The sequence below is a fragment of the Portunus trituberculatus genome, chromosome 20 (assembly GCF_017591435.1).
Source record: "Portunus trituberculatus isolate SZX2019 chromosome 20, ASM1759143v1, whole genome shotgun sequence".
NCBI classification, from domain to species: domain Eukaryota; kingdom Metazoa; phylum Arthropoda; class Malacostraca; order Decapoda; family Portunidae; genus Portunus; species Portunus trituberculatus.
In genome coordinates, this window is record NC_059274.1 from 12,123,627 (window position 1) to 12,148,740 (window position 25,114).

A 25,114-nucleotide genomic window follows, 5' to 3' on the forward strand; every position below is an offset into this window, starting at 1 on the left:
CAACCACCTCCACCCCATAATTTACCACCTCCACTACCCTCCCCCAATAATTCTGCACCCCACCACCTTCCCCCATAATTCAGCACCCCCCACACTCTCCCAGCCCCAACACCACCCTCATTCTGTAGAACACAAACAATGGATTACAGAAAACTTTTATTTACTGCTCAATAAAAAACATCAAGCTTTTTGGCCCAGGTACAAACAGTAGCTGATACCTTGCACTGCATTTTGAAAATGTGTTTCTCCAAAAACAACAAAGTTTTTTGTATTTACTTTGGATACTCCAAAGCAAATACCCAGTAGGATTGAAATAAGGTTTCAATCCCACTTTTAAACTTTGTTGTTTTTGTGAGAAACACAGGTTCTCCATTGATGTAGAGCTGGTACCCCTTTTCATCTCCAACCAGAACAGGAGAGGGGGTCTTGATGTTCTGAAATGAAGATACATACTAGTATAGCTTAAGAAGGCAGGATGCTGCTGCATGAAAGAAAACTTCAAAATACTTAACAAGCAAATGAAATAAGAAAGGTGATTAACTAAAAATTTTTCCAAGTGCAATGGCATAATAAAAACTACAAAAAACTGAAGAATTAGCAAAAGTTGTATAAACTGATTTGCATCACAGTGAGTCAAATAGGTGAAGAGGGTATAAGAGGTAAACTACACGTAAGGTGACAACAAAGTACCTGCAGGAAGAAAGGATTATGTGCGAGGAAAAGACACAGAAGGAATTTGTCTGCCATGGTTAGTCACACATGTATGTGTATGTATATGAATAAATGAAACTCATTATTGGACCTTTTGCCAGGCTCAGGGTTATAAGTATTCTTCTGGGCATCATACAGGTGGTCTTAAGCCACTTGCCTGGCAGTGAAAAGCAACAACCAGCTGTGCATTAATGCCATGCAAGATGACCAAGAGTTCACATATACTGCCCTAAAAATCATCCACCACCACAAATTTTATGGTAACTTGGCAAGAGACCTAAGAATGAGTTTCAGGGGGACAGCATGAAACTAAAGAAGGCGCCACTATAACGAACCCTGATGTGTGTGTGTGTGTGTGTGTATATATATATATATATATATATATATATATATATATATATATATATATATATATATAGAGAGAGAGAGAGAGAGAGAGAGAGAGAGAGAGAGAGAGAGAGAGAATATTTATGGATTCTTACCTCAATGCTCTGAACAATAAGCAATTCTTCATCCTCCTAGAAAAGGGATGGAAGAACCTCAAGGGCAAAGCGTAGTCCATGATCTGAAAAGTACAGTTTTCCTAGTAACACTGGTAACTATAATCACTGCCACCCATTTTTGCTAAATCACACACAAGCAGGTGTTAGGTCAGATCATAAATGTTACTTTGGATCATCACTTGAAAAATTAATAACTGAAGGGAATACCCATCCTCACCCAAACTTCTAATATGTAGATGTAATTTTTAGTCACCTTAAACAGAAAGAAGTGGGACAAAGACATGCTTGTGCAAGACACACTGTACTAAATGACTGACACACACATCGCAGTATTTCAAACAAGCTTTTTTGAGTCTAGGAATCTGGGAAGATTAGTGCATGAAATTTAAGATTACCTTTCCTCTGCTCTCAAGTAGAGTGCTATCGAGGTACTCTATGTACCTAGAGTTATACAGCCTGTACTTTTTGCTCCTGCGCTGTGTGTGCTTACACAGCTCGGGGAGTGAGCTGTGAAGCTTGTCCCAAGTTTCATGTGGCTGTAGAATGCCACAAAGGCATGCTTCAGCTGTGAACTGAAAATAAAAAAGAAATAAAATTAAGATTGAGTTATAAAGTTAAAACAGAAGATTAAAAAAAAATTTCCTGTTTATCATTAATATAACATCATTTGTTAATTCCAGATGTCAACATGTTCAAGTTGCACCTATATGTAAAAAAAAAAGGCTTCTAGAACATTAATGTGGAAAGACTTACAAAGTTTCTTTGCCTCAGGACAGGAAACTCTGTGAGGATGTCAACCACAGTGACATTTTCGGCATGAACCCTTGTGCGTCTGTGGTTGAATGTTCTTTCCAGTTTCCTGTTGATAAGCAGAATGTCAGGATTTTCCTTTCTGCATTCTTTTCTAAGAACCTCCAAGTGGGACAGCACAGCTTGAGGGTCCTCCTTGGGCTGATTATCCTGAAAACAAATGAATGAGTCCATTTGTAAACACGGCAGCATGCAGGTGTGTGTCTACACACTTCCTCCACCCTCACACGTTACAATAGTAATCTATTCCGTATTCTGTAACTATTACAATATATGAATATGAAATTTATATTGTATAATTCTGCCAATGCAATCAGTTCTAAAGAAATACAATGCTTACATGAAGTTTCGGCCTCTTTGTTGGAGTCATGCGGAGGGCTTCCAGAGCAATCTCTGCAGAACGCTTGTTCTGCCCTTGTTGTTGTGAGCCAAACTTGTCTTTCAGCAGCTGAAATGACTCAGACTTGAGTGGCAACCGAAGTAGTTTCAGCTTTGTTCTTAAGGACAATCTCCAGCATTTCTAGTGAAAGAAAACCATAATAGAATAATGTCAATACCACTAAAGTTCTAAAAAGCTTACACATCCTTAAATATGCCACATCTGTATACATGACTTAGGTGTGTTTGTGTGTGTATTCACCTAGTATTCACCTAGTTGTAATTTTACAGGGCCTGGGTATCATACTCGTGTGGCCCCGTCTCCATATCTACACACATCCAACTTTCCTTTAAAACTATGCACACTCCTCGCTGACACCACCTCCTCACTCAAACCATTCCACACCTCCACACATCTTTGTGGGAAACTATATTTCTTCACATCCTTCAAGCATATTCCCTTGGCTATCTTTTTACTATGCGATCTCGTAGTTCTATTTAAGTTTTCCTCTCTCAACATCATTTGCTCATTATCCACTTCATCCAGTCCATTCAACAGTTTATAAACCTGTATTATATCTCCTCTTTCTCTTCTTTGTTCCAAGGTAAGCAAATTCATTTCTTTTAATCTCTCCTCATAGGTCATTTCTGCCAATTCCGGAACCATTTTTGTTGCCATTCTCTGCAATCTCTTCAACTTCCTTATATGCTTCTTTTTATAAGGGGACCAAACCACTCCAGCATATTCCAATCTTGGTCTGATTACCGTACTAATTAATTTCTTCATTTCTTTATCCATATAATATTTCTAATCAAATTATACGTTTCTCCAAACATCTTATCAATATGAGCCTCAAACTGCCCATGGTCTTGTATTATCACTCCCAAATCCTTTTCCTTTTCCACCTTTTTCAACACTACTTCACCCATCTTATATGACCCTCTTGGCCGTCTTCCACTCTTCCCCATCTCCATCACATGACTTTTGCTCAGATTAAATTCCATTTCCCACCTCTTGCTCCACTCCCAAATCTTATCCAGATCTGCCTGTAAAATTTCACAATCTTCTTCACTCTTCACACACCTACACAACTTCGCATCATCCGCAAACAAATTAATATAACTGTTTACTCCCTCTGGCATGTCATTAATATATACAAGGAAAAGTATTGGTGCCAGCACTGAACCTTGTGGGACTCCACTCTCCACCACCAACCAGTCCGACTTTGCATCCCTTATTACCGTTCTCATCTCCCTCCATCTCAAGTAGTTTTCCATCCACTTTAACACTTTTCCTTTCAGTCCTCCATAAATCTCTAATTTCCATAGCAGTCTCATGTGAGGTACCTTGTCAAAAGCTTTCTTTAAATCCAAATATACACAGTCCATCCATCCTCTCTCTCTTGTATTTTGTCAACCACTCTTGAATAAAAGCTCAGTAGATTTGTTACACATGACCTCCCTTTCCTAAAGCCAAATTGATGATCCGATAATAACTTATGATCCTCCAGGAACCGTATCCAATATTTCTTTATCACCCTCTCACAAATCTTACCGACCACACTTGTTAGAGACACAGGTCTATAGTTAAGAGGCTCTTCCTTACTGCCTCCCTTATAAATGGGCACCACTTCAGCTCTTTTCCACTCTACTGGTACTTCCCTGTTTCTAATGAGCACCTTATAATATCATATAATGGATCAATCAATTCTTCTCTACATTCCTTCAATAATTTTCCTGAAACTTCATCTGGTCCCATCGCTTTATCATCTTTAAGTTCCTCCAACATTTTATATAACTCCTTTTAGGTATCTTAATGTCATCCATGTGCACATTTCCTTGTACATTCTGAGGCTTTACAAACATTGTTTCTTTAGTAAATACTTGCTGAAACCTATTATTTAGCAATTCCGCTATATTCTTAGGGTCATCTACTATCCCTTGCTCTCCTTTTAATCTTTCAATGGACTCTCTCTTTTAAGTTTACCATTTATGAACCTGTAAAACAATTTTGGATGTTCCTTACTCTTGTCTACAATATCTTTTCAAATTTTCTTTCTTCCTCCTCCTTACCCTCACATACTCATTTCTCGCCACTCTATAATTCTCCTTATTTAGTATATTCCTGCTCTTTTCCATCTTTTCCAAGCCACATCTCTCTTTTCCTTAGCCTTAACACAAGTTGCATTAAACCAATCCTTTCTTCCTTCCTCTCTCGGTTTATACTTTGGTACAAATTTCATAACTCCTTCTTTATAATATTTCATAAAAATCTCATATTTTTTTGCACTTCTCTGATTTGTAACATCTCCTCCCAATCTAATTTTCTGAAATAATTTTTCAAACTTTCTGTGTCCATCTTTCTATAATTCAATCTACCACTCCTGTATGTCTCGTCTTTCCTTCGCTGTGTTGTTGCTATCTGCATTTCCATAACCACATGATCACTCTTTCCCAAAGGACATTTGTATTGTATATCTCCACATAGGTACACTTCTCTTGTTAACACCAAATCCAGTCTAGCCGGTTCATCATCTCCTCTATATCTAGTATTTTCCTTCACCCTCTGTTCCATCATATTTTCCATCATTAGATTAAGAAATCTCTCTCCCATGCTTCCTCTCCAACACCACTTACTAGATTTTCCCAATCCACCTCCTTACAATTAAAATCTCCTACTAGTATCACCTTTCTTTTTCCAGATAATACACTTTCCAAACTCTGTAAAGTATCCTTGATCATATTGTCGTATTCCTTAATGTCCAAGAATTTGTTTTAGGAGGTACATAGGTCACCATGATTATTAATTCTTTTCCATCACTTTTTATCCTTATGCTTATCACTTCTGCGTTGTTCTTCCCATACCAAACCTTATCCACATTTATTTCTTTCTTCGTCATAATCATAACTCCTCCTCCACCTTTACTCTCTCTATCCTTTCTCCATATATTATATTTATTATCCAAATTTACCTTTGTTTTTTCATGTAATTTTGTCTCAGTCAAACACACTATATCAGGCTTCTCCACCATCATATAGTCTTGCAATTCCAATCTACTTGACAGTATCCCATCTATATTAGTATACATTACGGTCCACCCACTGCTCCCTCTATGGGTTCCTCCGCATTCCTTCTTTCCACATACCACTTTCTGACTCTCCTATAACTCTCCAAAAAAACTTTTCTTTCTTCTTCAGACCATTCATCATTTTTCCTTCTCGCCTCTTCCAACAATTCCTTATATCTTCTCCTCTCTTCCTCATTTCTATTTTTTCTTACGAACACCTCTTTACAACCTTCTATCTCTCTTAACTTTGATGTTCTATATAGGATATCCTCCGCAGATTGTTGTGACTTCAGTACTACTTTAATCGGTCTGCTCACTCCCTCCTTATATGGACCCAGTCTATGGATCTCTTCCACTTCTTCTTGTAGGTCTTTTTTTCATCATCATTTAGATTTTTGAACAGATCTCTTACCGTTTTTAATTCTTCCTTAATTCTCTTAGGCTTATATGTTATATTTTGTTCTTTCATCCCAAATATTAACACGCTCTTCTTCTTTTCCGCTATTTCTCTTATCAATGTTTCCTTATTCTTCATAACATTAACCATTTCCTTGGACCTTTCTTTTTTGTCCTCCTTCAACTGATCTTTAATTATTTCTTGTAATCCCACCATCTCTGCTTCCCTCGACTCAGTCCATTGTGTTTTCTTCAATTCCCACTCCTCTCAAACCTTTCATTCTGCTCACTGATCATTTCCTTAAAGTTGTCTTTCTCCTTTACTACTTTCTCCATTTTCTCCTCCAATCGTCTCTTGTACTTTTCAACCTCCACTCTCAAGTGTGCATTCTCATCCACCAATCGTTTTTCATTTTCCTCCAGTCTCCTAACTCTTTCCTTCAAAGCCTTGCGGAATTCTCTATCCTGCTCCTCCTCACTCCTCTGAACTTTTAATTCCAACTCCTCAAATCTCTTTTCCAACATCACCAGTCTACCTTGCATCGTTGCTCCCATTGAAGATGGGCTCATGTTTTGGCTGGCCACTTTCGGTTTCGCTCCCTGAGCCTCATCGACATATTTTGAATTTGGTAACTTGTTTCTTATTGGTCTATCCATTTTATTAAAATGCCTTTAAAACTTGTCAAACTCTTAAAATGTTCTCAAAATTTACCAAATTGTGTTGAAATACCTTTAAAACCTGTTAAACTGTCTTAAAATGTCTTCAAAACATGCTAAACCGTGTCAAAATGCCTTTAAAACATGTCAAACTGTTCTAAAATATTCTCTAATATTTTAGGTTTACTCACAGGGTCTCCAATGTGTGGATATGCCGTAAACAAGGCATTGAGGATACTAGTATATCCTTTTCTTGATGGAGTTTTGAAATGGCAAACCAGTATTTAGCATAGTAACACAATATCAGAAAGCAAATAAAATAAAATAAAAATAAAATGCAATTCTTTAAAAGCATGCAGAGCCCTGCTATTTACTTAAGACATTTCATGGCACTACTATACTTACAAGAGGCCTTTCTTCTGCAGGTCACTAGTGATTACATCAATCACCAACTTCCTATTCATTGTGTTAGGCATATAATCTGTTGCTTTTCTTTTTGTCTCGAGGATGACCTTAACTGTGCCAGGGAAGACTGGAAGCCTGAAAATTAAATTTCTTTTAGGAACTGATAATAAGCAGAGGTAAAAGAAGATTAGGAAACCATTCACTGCAAGTAGTATCTACTTGCAACAGCAGCAATACTAATATTGGTGATAATATTACTACTAATAATAGTCATAATAAAGGAAAATATCAAAATGGACATGCAAGAGACTGTAAATCTCTACCAAAGCAGAGCAATTAATATATGGATGGTTCACCTTTCCACAAAATTTACTGAAACTTATAAGGGCATCTATATACCATATATAAGCACCTCTATCTCTTTCAGCCAGACACACCTCTTGACCAAACGCTTCACTTAAAGACTGCATCAAAGAGCTCCTGTGTTTGGTCTCCAAGGACACAACTTTAACTCGAAAACTCCGACAGGCCTTAAATACGGCTGCATAGCACACTTCCGACAGTCCTTAAATGGGGCAGCTACTTTGAGCGCTAATAAAAACTGCGCTAGCATTGGTAGCGCTGCTATATTTGGTCATGACGTAGTCCTATGGTAGTACTGTCGGCTTCCAGGAAGCACACCGCTCTAGCCAGCTAGTCTCCCGCAAATTTCTGTGAGGTGCGTGAGTGTCGTGTCGCGGTGATAATTATTTACGTATTTACTTATTTACGGAACTATTATTTACAACTATGGCTCCTGGTGCTAAGAGGAAGCTAAAGTTTAGTGATAAAAGTGATAGACAAGGCGGAACAAGACGCAAAGTGCACAGGTTGGAGGTAGATCCCGATCCCGCTATTGTGACAACATCGTCACCCACGCCTAATAAAAACATACGTAACTATAATCAGCCAATATGAGTGAAAACACGAAAAACATGTGAAAACACATAAAAACATGAGCAGTGCCTTACATTATGTAAGAATACACATAAAAGCACCTCCCTCAAGTTGCCGCTACCACAATCTTCTCCAACTATTGGTTATTATTCTGAGACAACCATAGTGAGTAGAGCAATAAAAACTTGTAGGATGATGCATTGTCATGTCTACTAACAGCAGATTTTTTTCCAGAGTAATTTATAAGAGTTGATTTTTTTATGATAATTGCGGTAATGGGAGGGTGTGAATTTTGCGGCCATCGTTCTTAGCGGGTTAAAAAGAATGTGATTTCTATCCTATACATTTCAAACTGAGGGATCATCCCTATACATGATAACTTGCCCAGGTTTTTTTTATTTATTTATATATTTATTTTATTTATTTATTTTTTTCAAAGCCATGCTGCAAAAGATAAACCAGCAAAGAAACACTGACTAGCAACCATATCATATTAAAAACATAACTTAGTTATATCAATAATAATAATAACAGCAACAGTAATTAAGTTCATATATACAGCTACACGTAGTTTATAGCTTACGTGTAATCCTGAAGATCAAGCCATGTATTGGTTGGTGGGAGTGCGCTGGGCCCTGGAGCAGGGTGTTCAACATCTTCAGTTGCACATTCCTCTGGTGCTGGAGATTCACTATCCTTAGCTGTTGCTGGTTTTTCTTCTCCAAGGAGAGCTTTCTCATGGCATTGTTTCAGTTTTTCAATTTCCTCAAAGATCACAATTCTGTCCCCAATGATGGGAACTAGCTGATCGAGCAACCTCTCAGGAAGTTTGAGCAGTCTATAGCCATCTATCTGATTGTCTTTTAAAATAAAGTGGTTTTCATTATAAATGTTAGTTACAATCACAAAACATACATAACTTGTAAAACTAGGAATCATGGCACAAATATACACACTAATGAAATGATACATCAGAGACAGTCCAGTGAAATGGCAATAGGCATGACATAGGGGCTATGTAGATGATGACAAGTGGTCTGATTGAGTGACAGAATGGGACATAGTAACTGATATAAATAGACCTAAAGGAAGCTATATACCAGATGGTGTGATGAAATTAAGAAGTTAAAATCTAAACTGGAGGGTAGATGTTGTAGAGAGAAGTGAATGGAAATGCTGCAGAGAGGCATTACAATGATACAGTCTGATGATAAGGAGGAACAGAGTGAGTTTATATATCTCTATGAAACTCAGTCACATGGAATACTGTGAAGGCATAAGTCTTTGCATCTCTCATATATATTCTATGCTTGTGGCTGTCTGCCAGGTCTTGAGGAAGCACAACAATCCATGATGGCTGACATTCAACCTCAAAGGCATGGGCAATTTCATTAAACTGAATAGGAAAGTAAACTTTAAGGCAGAGATACCAATTTCCCTCAATGAATAAGATATATTTAATCTGAGCAAAGCAGGGCAATTCATTAATGAAATCCAGAATATGACATGTACTTAGACTAATTTTGTACAAAACTCCATTAACTTTCAGTGATTTGACACTGTTAACATAACTGTTGCTGCACGTAATTGTTTCCTCAGCTTATCTTGGATGGTTACTCTCAAAGTCTGAGGAAGGCTGTCAAATATAATATGTTTAACTGCTGCTCGAGGTTCGTTTTCATTTGAAAAGTAATTTTTTGCAGCCAGTTCATGAGCAAGTTTCATTTGGTGTCTTTCAGCCAATGTATGTGTGACATTAACATAATTCCTAGTGTTTACAATAAGTTTCTTGAAATATTGATGATTTGCTTCAAAACTCATGCACCATAAGTTCCTCAAAGGCCCAAACTTTTCAATGAGAGATGGAATATGCATCATATAATGATGCTTTGGAATAAGAAAATCACTGCCAACTGTCTCTTTGAACTTGTAAAGATATGATTCAATAAGACCAGCTAAATGGGGAAGGGATTCCTTTTCTATAATAACAGGGCTAAGAATATAATCCATACATGCCCTGAGTGCCAAATAAACACCCCATGCTTTTGAGTCACTGACTAGGCTTAAATCTACAAGCTGGGGCAAAATCAAGAAAAGTTCAAGCTTCTGTGCAGCACTACCAACAATCTTTTTATCAGAGAAGAAAGTATCTTTAAAAATGTTTGGCTTATCATTGGCAGGTATCTTAACTTCACTGAGATATGTGTTTAGACCAGTAACAGTAATTATCTTCTGTGTATGGAGGGATTTCAGAACAAGATAGACTGTGACTGGTATGACACCCTCTAGGCAATCATGCATTATATCTGCAGGAAAAGAGTCTGGTACTTTAAAATAACTCAGACCAGAAAACACACATTTATGCTTGATGCCATATACAGCAGCAGCATCTTCATCCTCATCTATATATTTTATCTCATTTTCATAGGTTTCATTTGTTCTAGGCCTAAGCTGATATATTGCCAATGCATTCCTAAAGTGAAAGTATTGCACTGTACAATATCTACATATAGACCCTGAGTTAAAGTTGGTTTGGAATCCTGCAATGGCATGGGAAGATAAGTTGTCTCCCATAACTATCTCTAACACAGCTGTGAGCCTATGATCTCTCCCGTTCACATTAACATCAATGCCTTCATAAAGTGTGTGTAAATCCTCTATCAAGGGTTCAAATACTTTCTTGTATGTGGGGTCATACAGCTTCAATGACCTGTGTTTCACAAGCAGGCACAAAAATATAAGGTTTTTGTTTCTGTAATGCAATGGTACATTGTTTATGGTGAAGTATGCAGCAGTTAATTTGTGTTTGCCTCGCTTGGCCCCGATAGGGTTGCAGACCTCGAACTCATCGACATACAGCTGAATCTTCAGTTGTATTGAATTGTTCTCAATGTTGTTAGAAATATTACCATCACAAGTGGCATACAGTACATTAGGATGGTGTTTTTCATGGTGACCTTTGCCTTATAACCTCTAGAAAACCTGGCTTCAAAATCACAGTTTTCAATAAATCAATAATTGGCACATAATGAAATGTAGCTTTTTTTTTATCATGACTTGATAACAAATATTCTTGGGCAGCTATAAATGGGAAATTATGCTAAATAAATTTCTTGAATTTAAATTTTGTGTTTAACAGTTGGTTATGCTGATCCAACAGAGTTTCCTCACCAAGGAGACTTGAAAATGTTTTAGAGTCTGTGGCATTGGCTCCAAGCTCTGCTAATCCCTTTTGTATTGAGGCTCTGTAGTGTTTTTCAGTGAATTTAACCAGGAAATCTATTTCAGACTGGACACTCTCTATCAGTGCATCTGGAAGCATGTGACTCTCTTTTAAATTCAATATGAAAGATGCAGTATGCATTGTGAAATTATCAACTATGTTATTTTCTCCATCACTTTCACTCACTTCAACAAAGTCTACATTGTCAGCAAGATGTGAAGTGCCAGAGTGCTCTCCAGAGTTGACAGCATCTAAAAGTTCTCCTTCACTATCAGAAAGGTTAAAGAATTTTTTTGTGCCATGATTCCTATAATTATGTTATTTGTAACTTGCCACTGTTTTGAAAGTCTTTTGACAATTTTCAATGTGGCAAAGAACTTTAAAATCTTTTTCATGTTCATGAAACAACTTTAAATGGTGTGCATATTGTGAAAAATTCAACAGTGATACATTGCAATAAGAACACTTCTTTGAGAGACAGCTGCCAGACATTGTTCATCACTTTATCTGAAATAGAAAAGCCAGATTAAATACGCACCTATGAACTTTGGAGCCCAGTCTTCTAAACCTATATTCTTAAGCCAATTGGCTACCTCATGTACGTTCCAATTTACTGTCATTTCAAGTGATTCTGTAAAGCCAAAAGTTAACATATCAGATAAATATTGTACTTTCAGTAGCATCAAGGTCATTTTATTGTGAAGAAAAACAACTGAAAGATCAATGCAAGCAGTCAGAAATCTTTCAGGAAAAATTTATTTTGTCTAACCTAACCTAACTTAAACCTAACCTGGGTAAATTTTTACTTTTAATACCACTGTGTTGTATGTGACCCAAGGACTCTTCTGAGGACAATAGTATTTCTGTCTGTGATTATGTTGTTAATTGTAAAACAACCCTATCCAGCCATACACACTTCTACCACCCTATCCAGCCACACACACTAATATCCAACTATATAAACATGCTTTACAACCATAACCAAGAAATATTCCCTGCCTGTCCCCACACACCCATACCTAAAGCAGCAGTCATACAAGCAACTGTAAAGCTGCGGTCACACGAGCAATTAAGTCGAGAATTTTCTGTCGACAATTTTCTGCCGCACTTTTATTCCTGAGTTTGATCACACGGAGTACTGTTGCATTATGGGAGATATTAGCTGGGTAAATATGCAGAATAGGGCCTTCTTCAGAATTGACCTAAAACTTGGTCCTACATATTCTACTAACTGGTCCATTATAGCCTCCACATCAATCTATACAACTAGAATGAACAAGGTTATTGCTTACCTTTTCGTGTTGTAGACAGTATGTCTTTAAAAGCTGACACCAGGTTAACAGCAGCAAACGGCTAAGCTCAGTAGCGGTCTTCCACACGCTCGCGGTGGTATTTGAAAGCTTCGTTTTCCGCATGGACGATGGTTCTTGTTGATTTTGATGAAGCTCAAGATCAAATGTTGTGGTGGTGTTGTAGTTGTGGTGTGGAGGTGTTGTTGTGTTGTGGTAGTGTTGTAGTGTTATTGTAGGGCTGTGGTGGTGTAAGAAATAAGTTATGATTGAAATTTTTGGTGTTATAGAAATTAGAGAAGGAACTGTTTAACAATACGGCCCTAAGTGGCAACTCTCGCAAATCATTGCCAGAATATCCTGCCGTAGTAAACACACATTTTTGATACAGTATATGATTATCAGTACAAAATATGTCCTATTTGCATTAATTCTATACTAAGAAAAATATACTTGTTTTGCAAAGAGTAGATTTTAATACCTAATGCATATGAAATAACACATTTTTCACACGAAAACAAATCTACCCTTATAGAAAGAAAAGGGTAGATTTGGGGTATTTGATAAGCAAATATACCCTTGTAGAAAGGAAAGGGTAGATTTTGGGTATTTGATAAGCAAATATACCCTTCTTCACAAATATTCCCTTATACAACCCTTAATTTTTGACAGTGTATCGGGGGATAAAGCTAATGTCTCACACCCTTAAACTATTTGAAAGGGTGTTGGACAGTAGACTGAGACAGGTGGTACGTATCGGACGGCAACAGCTAGGATTTATGAAGGGATTTGCGACAGTCAACGGAATCTTCGCACTCCAACAGAATATGGAAAAGCATCTGGAAAAGCAGAAAGTACTACATATGGTTTTCATTGACTTAGAGAAAGCGTATGATAGGATCCCATGGCAAGAAGTATGGAGAAGACTGAGAGAGAGAGGAGTGCCAGAAAAGTATGTCTGAATTGTCCAAGAATGCTACAGGAATGTTACAACTAGAGTTCGGAGTACGGTTGGCACAACGGATAGCTTTCAGGTGAAAGTCGGCTTACACCAAGGATTGGCACTAAGCCCACTACTATTCAACATAGTGTTCGATGTCATAACTGAAAATGTCAGAGAGGAACCACCCTGGTGTGTATTATATGCTGATGACATTGTCTTAGTGACCGAAAGTAGAGGACAGCTGGAAAGAAAATTAGAAGAATGGAGAGTTGCTTTGGAAAGCAGAGGAATGAGGATAAGTAGGTCCAAAACTGAATATTTTACGACGGATACAAGGGGCGACCAACAGGCCACAATTGGACAGAATGGTGAAAAGTTGGAGAGTGAAAACATTTAAGTACTTGGGATCAATGGTAGACGAGACAGTGGAAATGGAAAAAGAAGTGTGGTTGGAACAATTGGCGGCAAGTTTTGGGTGTGATAAGCGATAGAAGGGTACCAGTAAGCGTGAAGGGCAAAGCCCACAAAGCAGTTGTCAGACCTGCTTTGATGTGTGGGCTGGAAGCAGCACCTTTGAAGAAGATCGAAGAGAGGAAGATGGATGTGGCGGAGATGAAGATGTTGAGATGGATGGTAGGAGTCACCAGAACATACCGAATTAGGAATGAGTACATAAGAGGAACAGTGAAAGTAGTTGAAGTCTCCAAGAAGATCCAGGAGTCAAGGTTGAGGTGGTATGGACACTTGAGAAGAAGAGTTGTCGAAGACCACGTAGGAAGGGAGATCATGGAAATGGAAATGCAGGGAATTAGAAGAAGAGGACGGCCCAAACGAAGATGGATTGACTGCATGAACGGAGATCTTAGGGAGAAGAATATAAATCCAGAGATGGCAAACAACAGAAATACATGGAGAAGGCTCATTCACAACGGCGACCCCGAATAGGGAAAAGCTGGGAAGAAGAAGGGTAAGGGTATATAAAGCTATTATATATTACAATGAGGATTGACTTACACAAATATTTCCTAGCTTTGACTAACATTCCAATTCCTTTGGCAATTTTGGTTTTAGTTACTCTGCTATGCTCAGACCAAGATAAAGTTGTATCAATCATAACCCCTAAAACTCCTTATTGGAGCATTTACAATTTTTTATGGCCTCTGCTACTGCTTTAAAAACTCTGGATAATCCAAGCTACATGTAGGTACCTTAATTGAGTGCAATTACCTATCCAAGCATTCTGTGATAATCCAAGCTTTGAAATGAAAATTATACATTAAGTTTGTCTTTACTCAGGCAATGTGACTTTACTAGAAGATTATTAGGATTGTTACTAGTTACCTTATTATTTTTATTATTAATAATAATAATTATTATTATTATTATTATTATTATTATTATTATTATTATTATTATTATTGTTATTATCAATATTATATTATTGCTTATTACTAGAGTTTTCTCTATACAAAGCAATTGTATAGACTTGTGATGGATCGAATAGTTATTGATAAAATGTACTATGTGTTTCTAAAGAACTTTTTGTTTAATATTTGATAACCTATCCTTGAGCGTTTTGTTCTACAATAATGTGTGTGTGTGTGTGTGTGTGTATTTACCTAATTGTATTTACCTAATTGTAACATACGGGAAAAGAGCTATGCTCGTACTGTCCCGTCTCCATATCTACCTAATGTCCAGCTTTTTCTTAAAATCATGAATATTCCTTGAGTTGACCACTTCCACGTCTAAACTATTCCATGCTTCCACCCTTCTATGAGGGAAGCTATATTTTTTCACATCTCTCCTATAAGTGGCCATTTTTAGTTTTTTCCCATGCCCTCTCGACATTCTTTCATTCCACATACACAGATCTTCCCTATCCATTTTTTCCATGCCAATCATCACTCTGTATATTGCTATCAGGTCTCCCCTTTCTCTTCTGTTTTCCAGGGTCGGAAGTTGCATTCTGTTCAGTCTGTCTTCATAAGTCAAATCTCTTAAGTCAGGCACCATTTTTGTTGCAGCCCTCTGTACTTTCTCTAGTTTCCTTATGTGTTTCTTTAAGTTCGAGCCCACTGTATTGTTGCATATTCAAGCCTCGGTCTTATCATTGCAGTAATTATTTTCTTCATCATTTCTTCATCTAAATATACGAACGCCACTCTTATGTTCCTCAATAAGTTCAATACTTCTCCAATTATTTTGTTTATATGTCTCTCTGGCGATAGGTCATTGGTAATTGTCACCCCAAGGTCTTTTTCTTCATGACTGGTTTTATGTCTTCATTTCCTATCTTGTACATACTCCTGATTCTTCTTTCACTCTTGCCAAACTCTAATTTCTTGCATTTTGTCGTGTTGAACTCCATTTGCCATGTACAGCTCCATTTCCATATTCTGTCCAAGTCTTCCTGGAGTAGTTCGCAATCTTTGTCACATCTCACTTTTCTTAACAATTTTGCATCGTCTGCAAATAGGCTCACATAACTGGACACCCCATCCACCATGTCATTTATGTAGACCGCGAACATTACTGGTGCCAACACTGATCCCTGTGGAACTCCACTCTCCACCAAGCCCCATTCTGATGGTCTGTCCTTAATTATTGTTCTCATTTCTCTTCCTACCAAAAGTCTTCCATCCATTTTAGTAAACTGCCATGCACTCCTCCTACCATTTCAAGTTTCCAGATCAGTCTCCGGTGTGGTACCTTATCAAAGGCCTTTTTTAAATCCAGATATATTCCATCAGCCCAACCATCTCTTTCCTGTATTACATCTATCACCCTCGAATAGTAACATATCAGGTTTGTCGTGCATGAACGCCCTTTTCTAAAACCAAATTGACACACAAAGTATGTCATTTTTCTCCAAGAAGTCTGTCCATCTATTCTTCACCACCCTCTCACACATCTTAGCTACCACACTTGTAAGTGACACTGGTCTATAGTTCAATGGGTCTCTCTTGTTACCTGATTTATAAATTGGGACAATGTTAGCTCTTTTCCAGTCTTGGGGCACTACACCTTCCCTTAGTGAGGCATCAATTACTTCACAAACTTTTTCTGCCAGTTGCTCCCTGCATTCTCTTAAAATCCATCCTGATACCCCATCAGGTCCCACAGCTTTTCTCACTTCTAAACTCCCCATCATATTCTTGATCTCCTCCACAGTTACTTGAAACTCCTTCATAATGTGTGTGTGTGTGTGTGTGTGTGTGTGTGTAGGAGCTTACCGGGTATGAAAATAGAGAAAAGGAAATGAAGATGTAAAAGCAGTACTAAATATCTTCATTACAACATAACACATTACATTTTGTAAGCTTAAAAGTGAGAAAACAACAGGTTAGTAAGCTATAAACATTAGGGGAATGATGGGAGACGAGTTGTAGGTCACTGGTAAACACCATAGCCAGCGGCGAGCGGGATAGATCGTCGGGACGTGACGTCACAGGGATGTGGACCGGCCTTGTTCTCCAGGCAACCTTGCTTGTATAGCCTCATTGACCATTTCCTAGACCCAACCACACTCAGGGATATACTCAAGGAATAGCCTCAGTTTGCTCCCAGACTGTAGGATGTTTATGCAATAAGGTGTGCAATATCTGTATTTATTTATTTAAATGCGTGTACCTATTCTTGTTATGTATACTGTCTATTTATATACTTTTGATACTTTAACCTTAAGTCTTTGCCCAGGGGGTGGGTGGCAAGGTCCATCCTCCTCCTTTGTTGTATTTCTTTATTAATTCAACAATAAATGTATCAATCAATCAATCAGGAGTTGACAATATTGATCTTGATCTTGATGCTACAGGTGGCTCGGGATCGCTCTGGAGCCAGCCCTTTGGATCGGCAGCTCCTGCAGAGGACAAAAAGACACAAGCAGAAAAAAAGAAAAAAAAAAGTAGTATTCTCTTCGTTAATGATCCCTACACCTCGCTCGCCACATTCTCTCCAGATACTCCTTCACATCCTCCATCATCCTTTCACTCGTCTCTCTATACAGTCCCACCAGCACCACCATCCATTCCCTTCCTGTCTTCTCCACTCTTTCATTCCTATTATGTCCTAATTCACTCAAAATCACTCGCATCATCTCATGCCTGTCTCTCTCTCATACTTCTCACACTCCAGCATGACATGCTTCACCGTCTCGTCCTCCCCCATGTAAAACATCTGGCACACTTTGCTGCGGGACTCAGTCCACCTGTAGTTCCTTGCATTCACATCCATACACTGTGCCCTAGCTCGGAAGAGAAGATCACCACCCAGGCTGCCATCATACCACCTTTCATATATCGGGGCTTCCTTTTCCTTGTACCATTCCAGAGTACTCTTTCGTTCCATCTCATTCTTCCATATATTCAATCCCACCCGCTTCACCTCTCTGTCTATCTCACTCATCCATTTCCTCGCATCCCATTCAGTTCCTACCCTGTCTCCTCTTGTCACGATCCATTCACGCTCATTTTGATTCCTCTCAGCCATTCTCATCCCCATACCACTTGTAATCCACTCCCCTCTGTCATTCTCTTGCACCTCTTCCTCCACTGACTTCCACTTTCATTCCACAGGTACACCTTCCTCACTATTCTTTCATCATGCATTCTTTCCAACCTAACCTTGTACCTAAGTGTAGCTTTAACTAGTCTTTCTCTAAAAGAGCTCCATCCCATATCACCTCTCAAAGCTTCCACTGCTGTGTACTTCGGTGCATTCAGTGCCATTCTACCTATTCTATTCTGTCCCTCTTCTAGCTTGTCAAATTCACTTTCATTCCATGCGATCACATGCATACCATACATTATGCTGGGCACAGCCACACTCTTCCATACCTCTCTCAGCACATCATCTTTGCTTACTCTCATTCTTGCTGCACTCCCCAATCATCCTACCCACTGATTCACTAAGCCTAACTTTTCATTCTTTGTCTTTTTGTACCCACTTGGACTCACCCACATCCCCAAGTACTTATATTCTCGTGCCTGATTCATTTCCTTCTCTCCAATTCTCCATACGGCATTGCTTTCATCCTCAGATCTATTCACTATCACCTTGCTTATCTTGATCTTGATCTTGATACTACAGGCGACTCGGGATTGCTCCTGAGCCGGGCCTTTGGATCGGCAGCTCCTGTAGACGACAAAAGAAAGGCACACAGAAGAAAAAGGAAAAAAAAAACAGGATTCTTTACTCTAATCGTCCATACATCTGGCACGCCACATTCTTTTCAGAAACTCCTTCACCGCCTCAATCATTCTTTCATTCGTTTCTCAGTCCCAGCAGCACCACCATCCACTCCCTCCTTGTCTTCTCCACTCTTTCGTTCCTATTATGCCCTAACTCAGTCAACACCACTTGCATCATCTCATACCTGTTTCTGGCATACTTCACACACTCCAGCATCACATGCTCCACCGTCTCGTTCTCTCCCGAGTCACACATCTGGCACACTTTGTTGCGGGACTCAGATCACCTGTAACTCCTTGCATTCACATCCATACACTGTGCCCTAGCTTCCATCGTACCACCTCTCATACATCGGGGCCTCTTTCACCTTGTACCATTCCAGAGTAGTCTTTCGTTCCATCCCATTCCTCCATTCATTCAGTCCCATACTCTTCACATCTCTGTCTATCTCACTCTTCCACTTCCTCACATCCCATTCAGTTCCCACTCTGCCTCCTCTTGTCATGACCCATTCCAGCTCATTCTGATTCATCCCACCCATTCTCACTGCCCACCCAACCTGTAGACCATTCCTCTCTGTCATTCTCATACACCTCTTCCTCCATTTGCTTCCACTTTCACTCCACAGATACACCTTCCTTGCTATTCTTGCATCATCCATTCTCTCAAACTTAACATTGTACCTAAGTGTCGCTTTTATAAGTCTTTCCCTAAAAGAGCTCCATCCCATATCACCTCTTAATAAAGAGGCACACTTTTGGGGGGTGTAATTTAAAATCATTGTAGCGTTTTGTAAATTTTACTGATAATTAATATCCATTTTATACATCTTATGCTCAAGTTTCATCTTTGTATCTGTAAAAGAAAAAATAAGAAAATAAAAAATCAGGTAAAATAGAGGTACTTATAAATTGTCTTATTTCTAACTTAATATTTGTCCAAATCATTTGCACAAAGGTTCTGTGTATACTAGAAGGATTAGTCTTCAATGTCTGTTTGCTACTTTTTCAAAACAATAGTGATAAACCTCTACAAAAGTTTAATGAAAAAGCTACATGTGCAGCATTATGATTGACAGAATTTTTAAAATAAATAAAATGCAAATTTAAAAAACAGTAAGGAACAAGAATTGTAGAACATTCATTCACACAAGCACACACAAAAAAAAAAATCAAAGAAATCAGTTCATAAATAAGAAAGTTATTAGAACTTGAACGCGCTTACCTATGCTTTGAGAAAAAGGGGGTTTGAAGTTGCGGGAGTGTTGCAGTTCGCTAGTGCTCGCCAGCTGAATACGCCTCCAGGTCCTTCTTCAGTTGTTTGTTTCTTATTTTTCTCTTGAGTGGCCTATTCATTTGGGTATCTTCTTTTGTTAGGTATCTGTAGTTCTTATCTGGGAAGGAAACTCCCAACCTACTGCACAGGTCGCTTGACATATATCCAGCATTGAAGTTGGACACCGCCTGTGCTGACCAAGGAATAGACAGAGAGGAAGTTTTGGTGTGGGTTAAAGTTTGGAGGACAGCGACGGTGCTGCCATCTGTTGGAAGCGAGTAATTTCATAGAAAACGTTATTAGGAGTAACTAAAAATTTCTCCCATGGTTCCTCCCCCTCCCCTTATTTTTCCTTGCATTCTCTCGTGGTTATGAACTTATAAGGCAAATAAAACCTGTTCATATATATATATATATATATATATATATATATATATATATATATATATATATATATATATATATATATATATATATGCGTTTTCTGCCCGCCTCCGCCTGGGCCACACCATACTCCTTACTTGCATTGCCTACGTCTGTCTTGTAACCACTTCTGCCCTTGGTGTAGGACTACCCTGAGGCCATGGAACATTTCCTGCTTCAATGCCCACGCCTCCTCTCTCAACATAGTGCATTACGCTCTTGGCTCTCCGCCCTGGCCATCACAACACTCGACCTGCCCACCCTCTTGGCGGCCTCAGGCGTCCACCTTTCCCAGCAACCTGCTGTCCTTCGCCTTACTTGTGCCTTCTTGAGGAAGATCGGCCAGCTACCACGCCTGTGATACCCACACAGGAGTACCCCAGGACTCATAAGGATCCATAGATTTTTGTGGCCTCTTTTGAATCCTTATGAGCCCTGGGGTAGTCCTGTGTGGGTATCACAGGCATAGTAGCTGGCCGGTCTTCCTCAAGAAGGCGCAAGTAAGGTGAAGGACAACAGGTTGCTAGGTAAGGTGGACGCCTGAGGCCGCCAAGAGGATGGGCAGGTCGAGTGTTGTGATGGCCAGGGCGGAGAGCCAGGAGCGTAATGCACTATGTTGAGAGAGGAGGCGTGGGCATTGAAGCAGGAAATGTTCCATGGCCTCAGGGTAGTCCTACACCAAGGGCAGAATGGGTCACAAGCTTGCCTCACGGTGGTCCAACCCGCATGAGGGATCCCCCAGCCCCCTTCCTTCCCAGGGACTGATGATGGTGGCAGCTTCCAGCTCACCCTGCCTCACTTCAGACGGCTGGAAGGAATTCTGCACCTTACTGACGGTCCAATCGGCGTGTGGGGTCCCATTTCCCAGTGGACGGGACACTGGGTCTGATGGTGTGACCTGGCAGGAAGGAAAGGCCCTGCCTTACATCCTCCACCGAAGGTGTTTTCCCCGGGAAAGAGGATATGCACCGTCTCACCTTCAGATTGTGACCGGACACCAACGAGGAAGAAAAAAGACAGACTGCTGGAGAGACTGTTTCTAGTGCATTATAATGACTTTAACTTTGGTGCTTTTGTTCACGCGAAGTGTTTATCATGCTAACTTTTTCTTTTTTTAGTGTACGAAGAAATCACTTTTCTTGGCTGTTTTTTGTCTTCTCTGTTTTGTGTAATGTAAATACCTCACCTGTAAATTTATTTCACACTGATATAAATTGCTATTGTAAATGATATTGTTCCCATTATCCACTCCATAACATCACAACAGTACGGGTGGTTTTTCCCCGAGGACTCCGGTTTCCACCCATCCTAAAACAAAGGCCCATAAAGTACTGTACTGTGAGCCTCATCACTTAACAGCAGCAGGCCAGACCACCCGGTAACTTTCTCTCCTCCTCCTGTCTTTCTATTTTTCAACTGCCGGCCGGACTTACCTTGATCTTGATATTAATCTTGATGCTACAGGTGGCTCGGGATTGCTCCAGAGCCAGGCCTTTGGATCGGCAACTCCTGTAGAGGACAAAAAAAAAAACACAACAAGCAGAAAAAAGAGCAGTATTCTGTTGACTAATGATCCTTACCCCTCGCTCGCCACATTCTCTACGGATACTCCTTCACAGCCTCAGTCATCCTTTCACTCGTCTCTCTACAGTCTACACAGTCCCAGCAGCAACCTGTCTTCCTCACTCATCCCTATTATGCCCAAATTCACTCAAAATCACTCACATCATCTCATATCTGTCTCTTTCATACTTCTCACACTCCAGCATGACATGTTCCACCGTCTCGTCCTCCCCATGTCACACATCTGGCACACTTTGCTGTGGGACTCAGACCACCTGTAGTTCCTTGCATTCACATCCATACACTGCGCCCTTGCTCAGAAGAGAAGATCACCATCCAGGCTGCCATCGTACCACCTTTCATACATTGGGGCTTCCTTTTCCTTATACCATTCCAGAGTACTCTTTTGTTCCATCTCATTCTTCCATGTATTCAGTCCCACCCACTTCACCTCTCTGTCTATCTCACTTTTCCATTTTCTCGCATCCCTTTCAGTTCCTACCCTGCCTCTTATGACGATTTATTCACGCTCATTTTGATTTCTCCCAGCCATTCGCATCCTCAATACAATTTGTAATCCACTCCTCTCTGTCATTCTCCTGTACCTTTTCCTCCATTGGCTCCCACTTTCATTCCACAGGTACACCTTCCTCACTATTCTTTCATCATCCATTCTTTCCAACCTAACCTTGTACCTAAGTGTTACTTTAACTAGTCTTTACATAAAAGTGCTCCATCCCATATCACCTCTCAAAGCTTCTACTGCTGTGTACCTTGGAGCATTCAGTGCCATTCTACCTATTCAATTCTGTCCCACTTCTAGCTTGTCAATTTCACTTTCATTCCATGCAATCACATCCATACCATACATTTAACTGGGCACAGCCACACCCTTCCACACTTCTCTCAGCACATCAAATTTGCTTGCTCTCATTCTTGCTGCACTCCCCAATCCTGTCCGCTGATTCACTAAGCCTATCTTTTCATTCTTTGTCTTTTCACACCCACTTCGACTTACCCACATCCCCAAGTATTTATATTCTCATGCCCGATTCATCTCATTCTCTCCAATTCTCCATACTGCATTGCTTTCATCCTCAGACCTATTCACTATCATCACTACTTTTCTCACTACTAAACCTAACTCCAAAGTCTCTTCCATATCCATCCACAACATCCAACATACTCAGCAACTGAACTGCAGACTCACTCATGACCACCACATCATCTGCATGAAGGAGCACACCTATCTTCTCATTCCCCACTCTTACTTCTGCATTCATTCTTCTCAATCTGGCTGCTAACTCCTCTGTATACAAACTGAAAAGGGTTGGTGACAAAATACATCCTTGCCTAACTCCTCTCTCACTCTTCACCCAGTCTGTCTCTGTATCTCCTAGTCTGTATTTAGCTTTGGTGTCAACATACATGCTATGCTCTATGTTGATTATTTTTTCACTCAACCCAGTCTTTCCTAAGACTGACTAATATTTCTCTATCCACCCTATCATAAGCTTTTTCTATATCAAAAGAACCTAAATACAGTTTACCTCCCTCCTTTTTTTTTTTTTTTTTCTTTATTTTATTCACAACAAACAAGTTATCCTCAGCCCTCCTGTCCACGTGGAAACCATTCTGTTCCTCACCTAACACTCCAGCTCGCTCAATCCATTTACACAATCTTTCATTCAGCACTCCACTAAATACTTTACCTACTGTATTTAATAATGCAATCGGCCTATAGTTCTTCAGCTCATTCTTACTCTTTTGTCCTCCCTTATGCAACAGTCACCCTGCATTCATTCCACATTCTTGGCACCCTCTCTTCCTCCCACACCTGTTAAATACCTCAATCTTCCTGTCAATGACAACCTCCCCACCATTTTTATACATCTCACACGGTATCCCATTTAGCCCTGATGTCTTCCCATTCTTCTGCATTTTCACACATCTCTCTACCTCCTCCTTGCTGATTCTCTTATTCAGTTCTTCTGCATTCTTCCTCTCCAGAGTCACACATCCTTCTCTCACACCAAACACTTCACCTACACCACCCACCTCTTCCCAGAACTGTATAATTGCCTCCCTGATCTCATTCTTCTCTGTTATAACTTCCCCATTCACTTTCAGACTTTCCACACCAACATTCTCTGACATATTCTCACCTCTCTTGAACTTGTACCATTCACGGCCACCTTTCATGCCTTTCTCTCTTAAAGATTCAATCAGACTTCTTTCACACTTCACTTTACCCTTCATTATCATTCGCCTTGTGAGTCTCTGTTGTTTCACATACGCTGTCCATGCATTCAGGTACTCATTCTCTGCCTTATTGCTTTCATGTCTCTTTTTCCTCAGCCATCTACACTGTCTACTCATTCTCTTTTGCTCCTTCCTGGCCTCTCTAATTTCATTGTTCCACCATGGTTTGCATACTCTCTTTCTCCGACTTACTCTCACATATCCTATCTGATTTTCAGCAGCACTCCGCACATTCTCAACTAGTCTCTCATTCGGATGCTCCACATCATATACACTTACATTACCATCCCACCTTTTCTCACTCAGATCTACCTGAAAGTTTTCCTACCCTACATCTCTCAGTCTCCACCCCCTTTCCTTACTTGCCACTTTCATGGTCAGACACAATATCCACCATACCATCATCCTCATCTATCCACGTGTGACACAATCTCACACATTCTTCCATTCACCAAAATGTAGTCAATCGCTGATTCATGCTCCCTTGCATTCCAAGTCACTCGCCCCTCAGCCAAGGTAATATTTAGATTCTCCAACTCCATTTCATCCACAAACTCTTCAAGCATTTCACCGTTCCTGTTCATCCGTTCACCCAGTATCTCTATGTGTGCATTCATGTCACCCATAACAAGCACTCTTTCCTCCCTATGCTCTCACGATGACAACGCTCTGAAGTATATCATACTTCCTCCTATTCTCCCTATCAGCTCTTTCTCCCATAACAGTCATATATATTACCACCACCACCATTTTTTCTGTTCTGCCACCTTTATTCTTACATTCTACTCTCACCGCCATCACATCTTTACTGCTTTCACACCTCCCCACATCTATTTCCTCTACTTTCAGTCCTCTTCCTTTTTCGTAGAGTAAGGCTACGCCTCCTCCCAGTGTCTCCTGTGTCCTACGCCCCCTCCCTATCATGACATACTCACATCCCTCCATTCGCACGTCATCTCTCAGGTGAGTCTTGGTAAGCCCAACTATGTCGAACTTCCACTCCGGGTTTCCTACATACATCCTCAAACACACCCCATCCTCTAATATTCATATAACCAAACTTCACACATTCACTTGCC

At 39.8% G+C, this 25,114-nt stretch overlaps 2 protein-coding genes across 7 annotated transcripts; one reads left to right on the plus strand and one right to left on the minus strand.

The window, feature by feature from the left end:
* Positions 1-143: 143 nt before the first annotated feature.
* Positions 144-12,514, minus strand: LOC123506771. Of its 6 annotated transcripts, none has more exons than XM_045259105.1 (9): positions 12,380-12,514; positions 11,578-11,594; positions 8,448-8,724; positions 6,929-7,063; positions 2,365-2,544; positions 1,968-2,174; positions 1,610-1,786; positions 1,194-1,276; positions 144-434 (listed from the first exon to the last, which is right to left on the minus strand). In XM_045259105.1, the coding sequence occupies exons 5-9, from the start codon at positions 2,392-2,394 to the stop codon at positions 161-163; spliced, it is 771 nt and encodes a 256-aa protein (XP_045115040.1). In that variant the 5' UTR covers positions 2,395-2,544; positions 6,929-7,063; positions 8,448-8,724; positions 11,578-11,594; positions 12,380-12,514; the 3' UTR covers positions 144-160. The 6 variants fall into 6 exon arrangements, 5 of the variants coding, with proteins under 5 accessions (XP_045115040.1, XP_045115039.1, XP_045115041.1 ...); XM_045259104.1 differs by having other exon boundaries at positions 11,590-11,594; positions 12,380-12,481; XM_045259106.1 differs by lacking the exon at positions 11,578-11,594 and adding an exon at positions 11,626-11,718 and having other exon boundaries at positions 12,380-12,481.
* A 1,354-nt stretch (positions 12,515-13,868) lies between these two features.
* On the plus strand, positions 13,869-14,264 carry LOC123506635. Its single transcript, XM_045258884.1, has one exon. The coding sequence runs from the start codon at positions 13,869-13,871 to the stop codon at positions 14,262-14,264; it is 396 nt and encodes a 131-aa protein (XP_045114819.1).
* Positions 14,265-25,114: the final 10,850 nt, after the last annotated feature.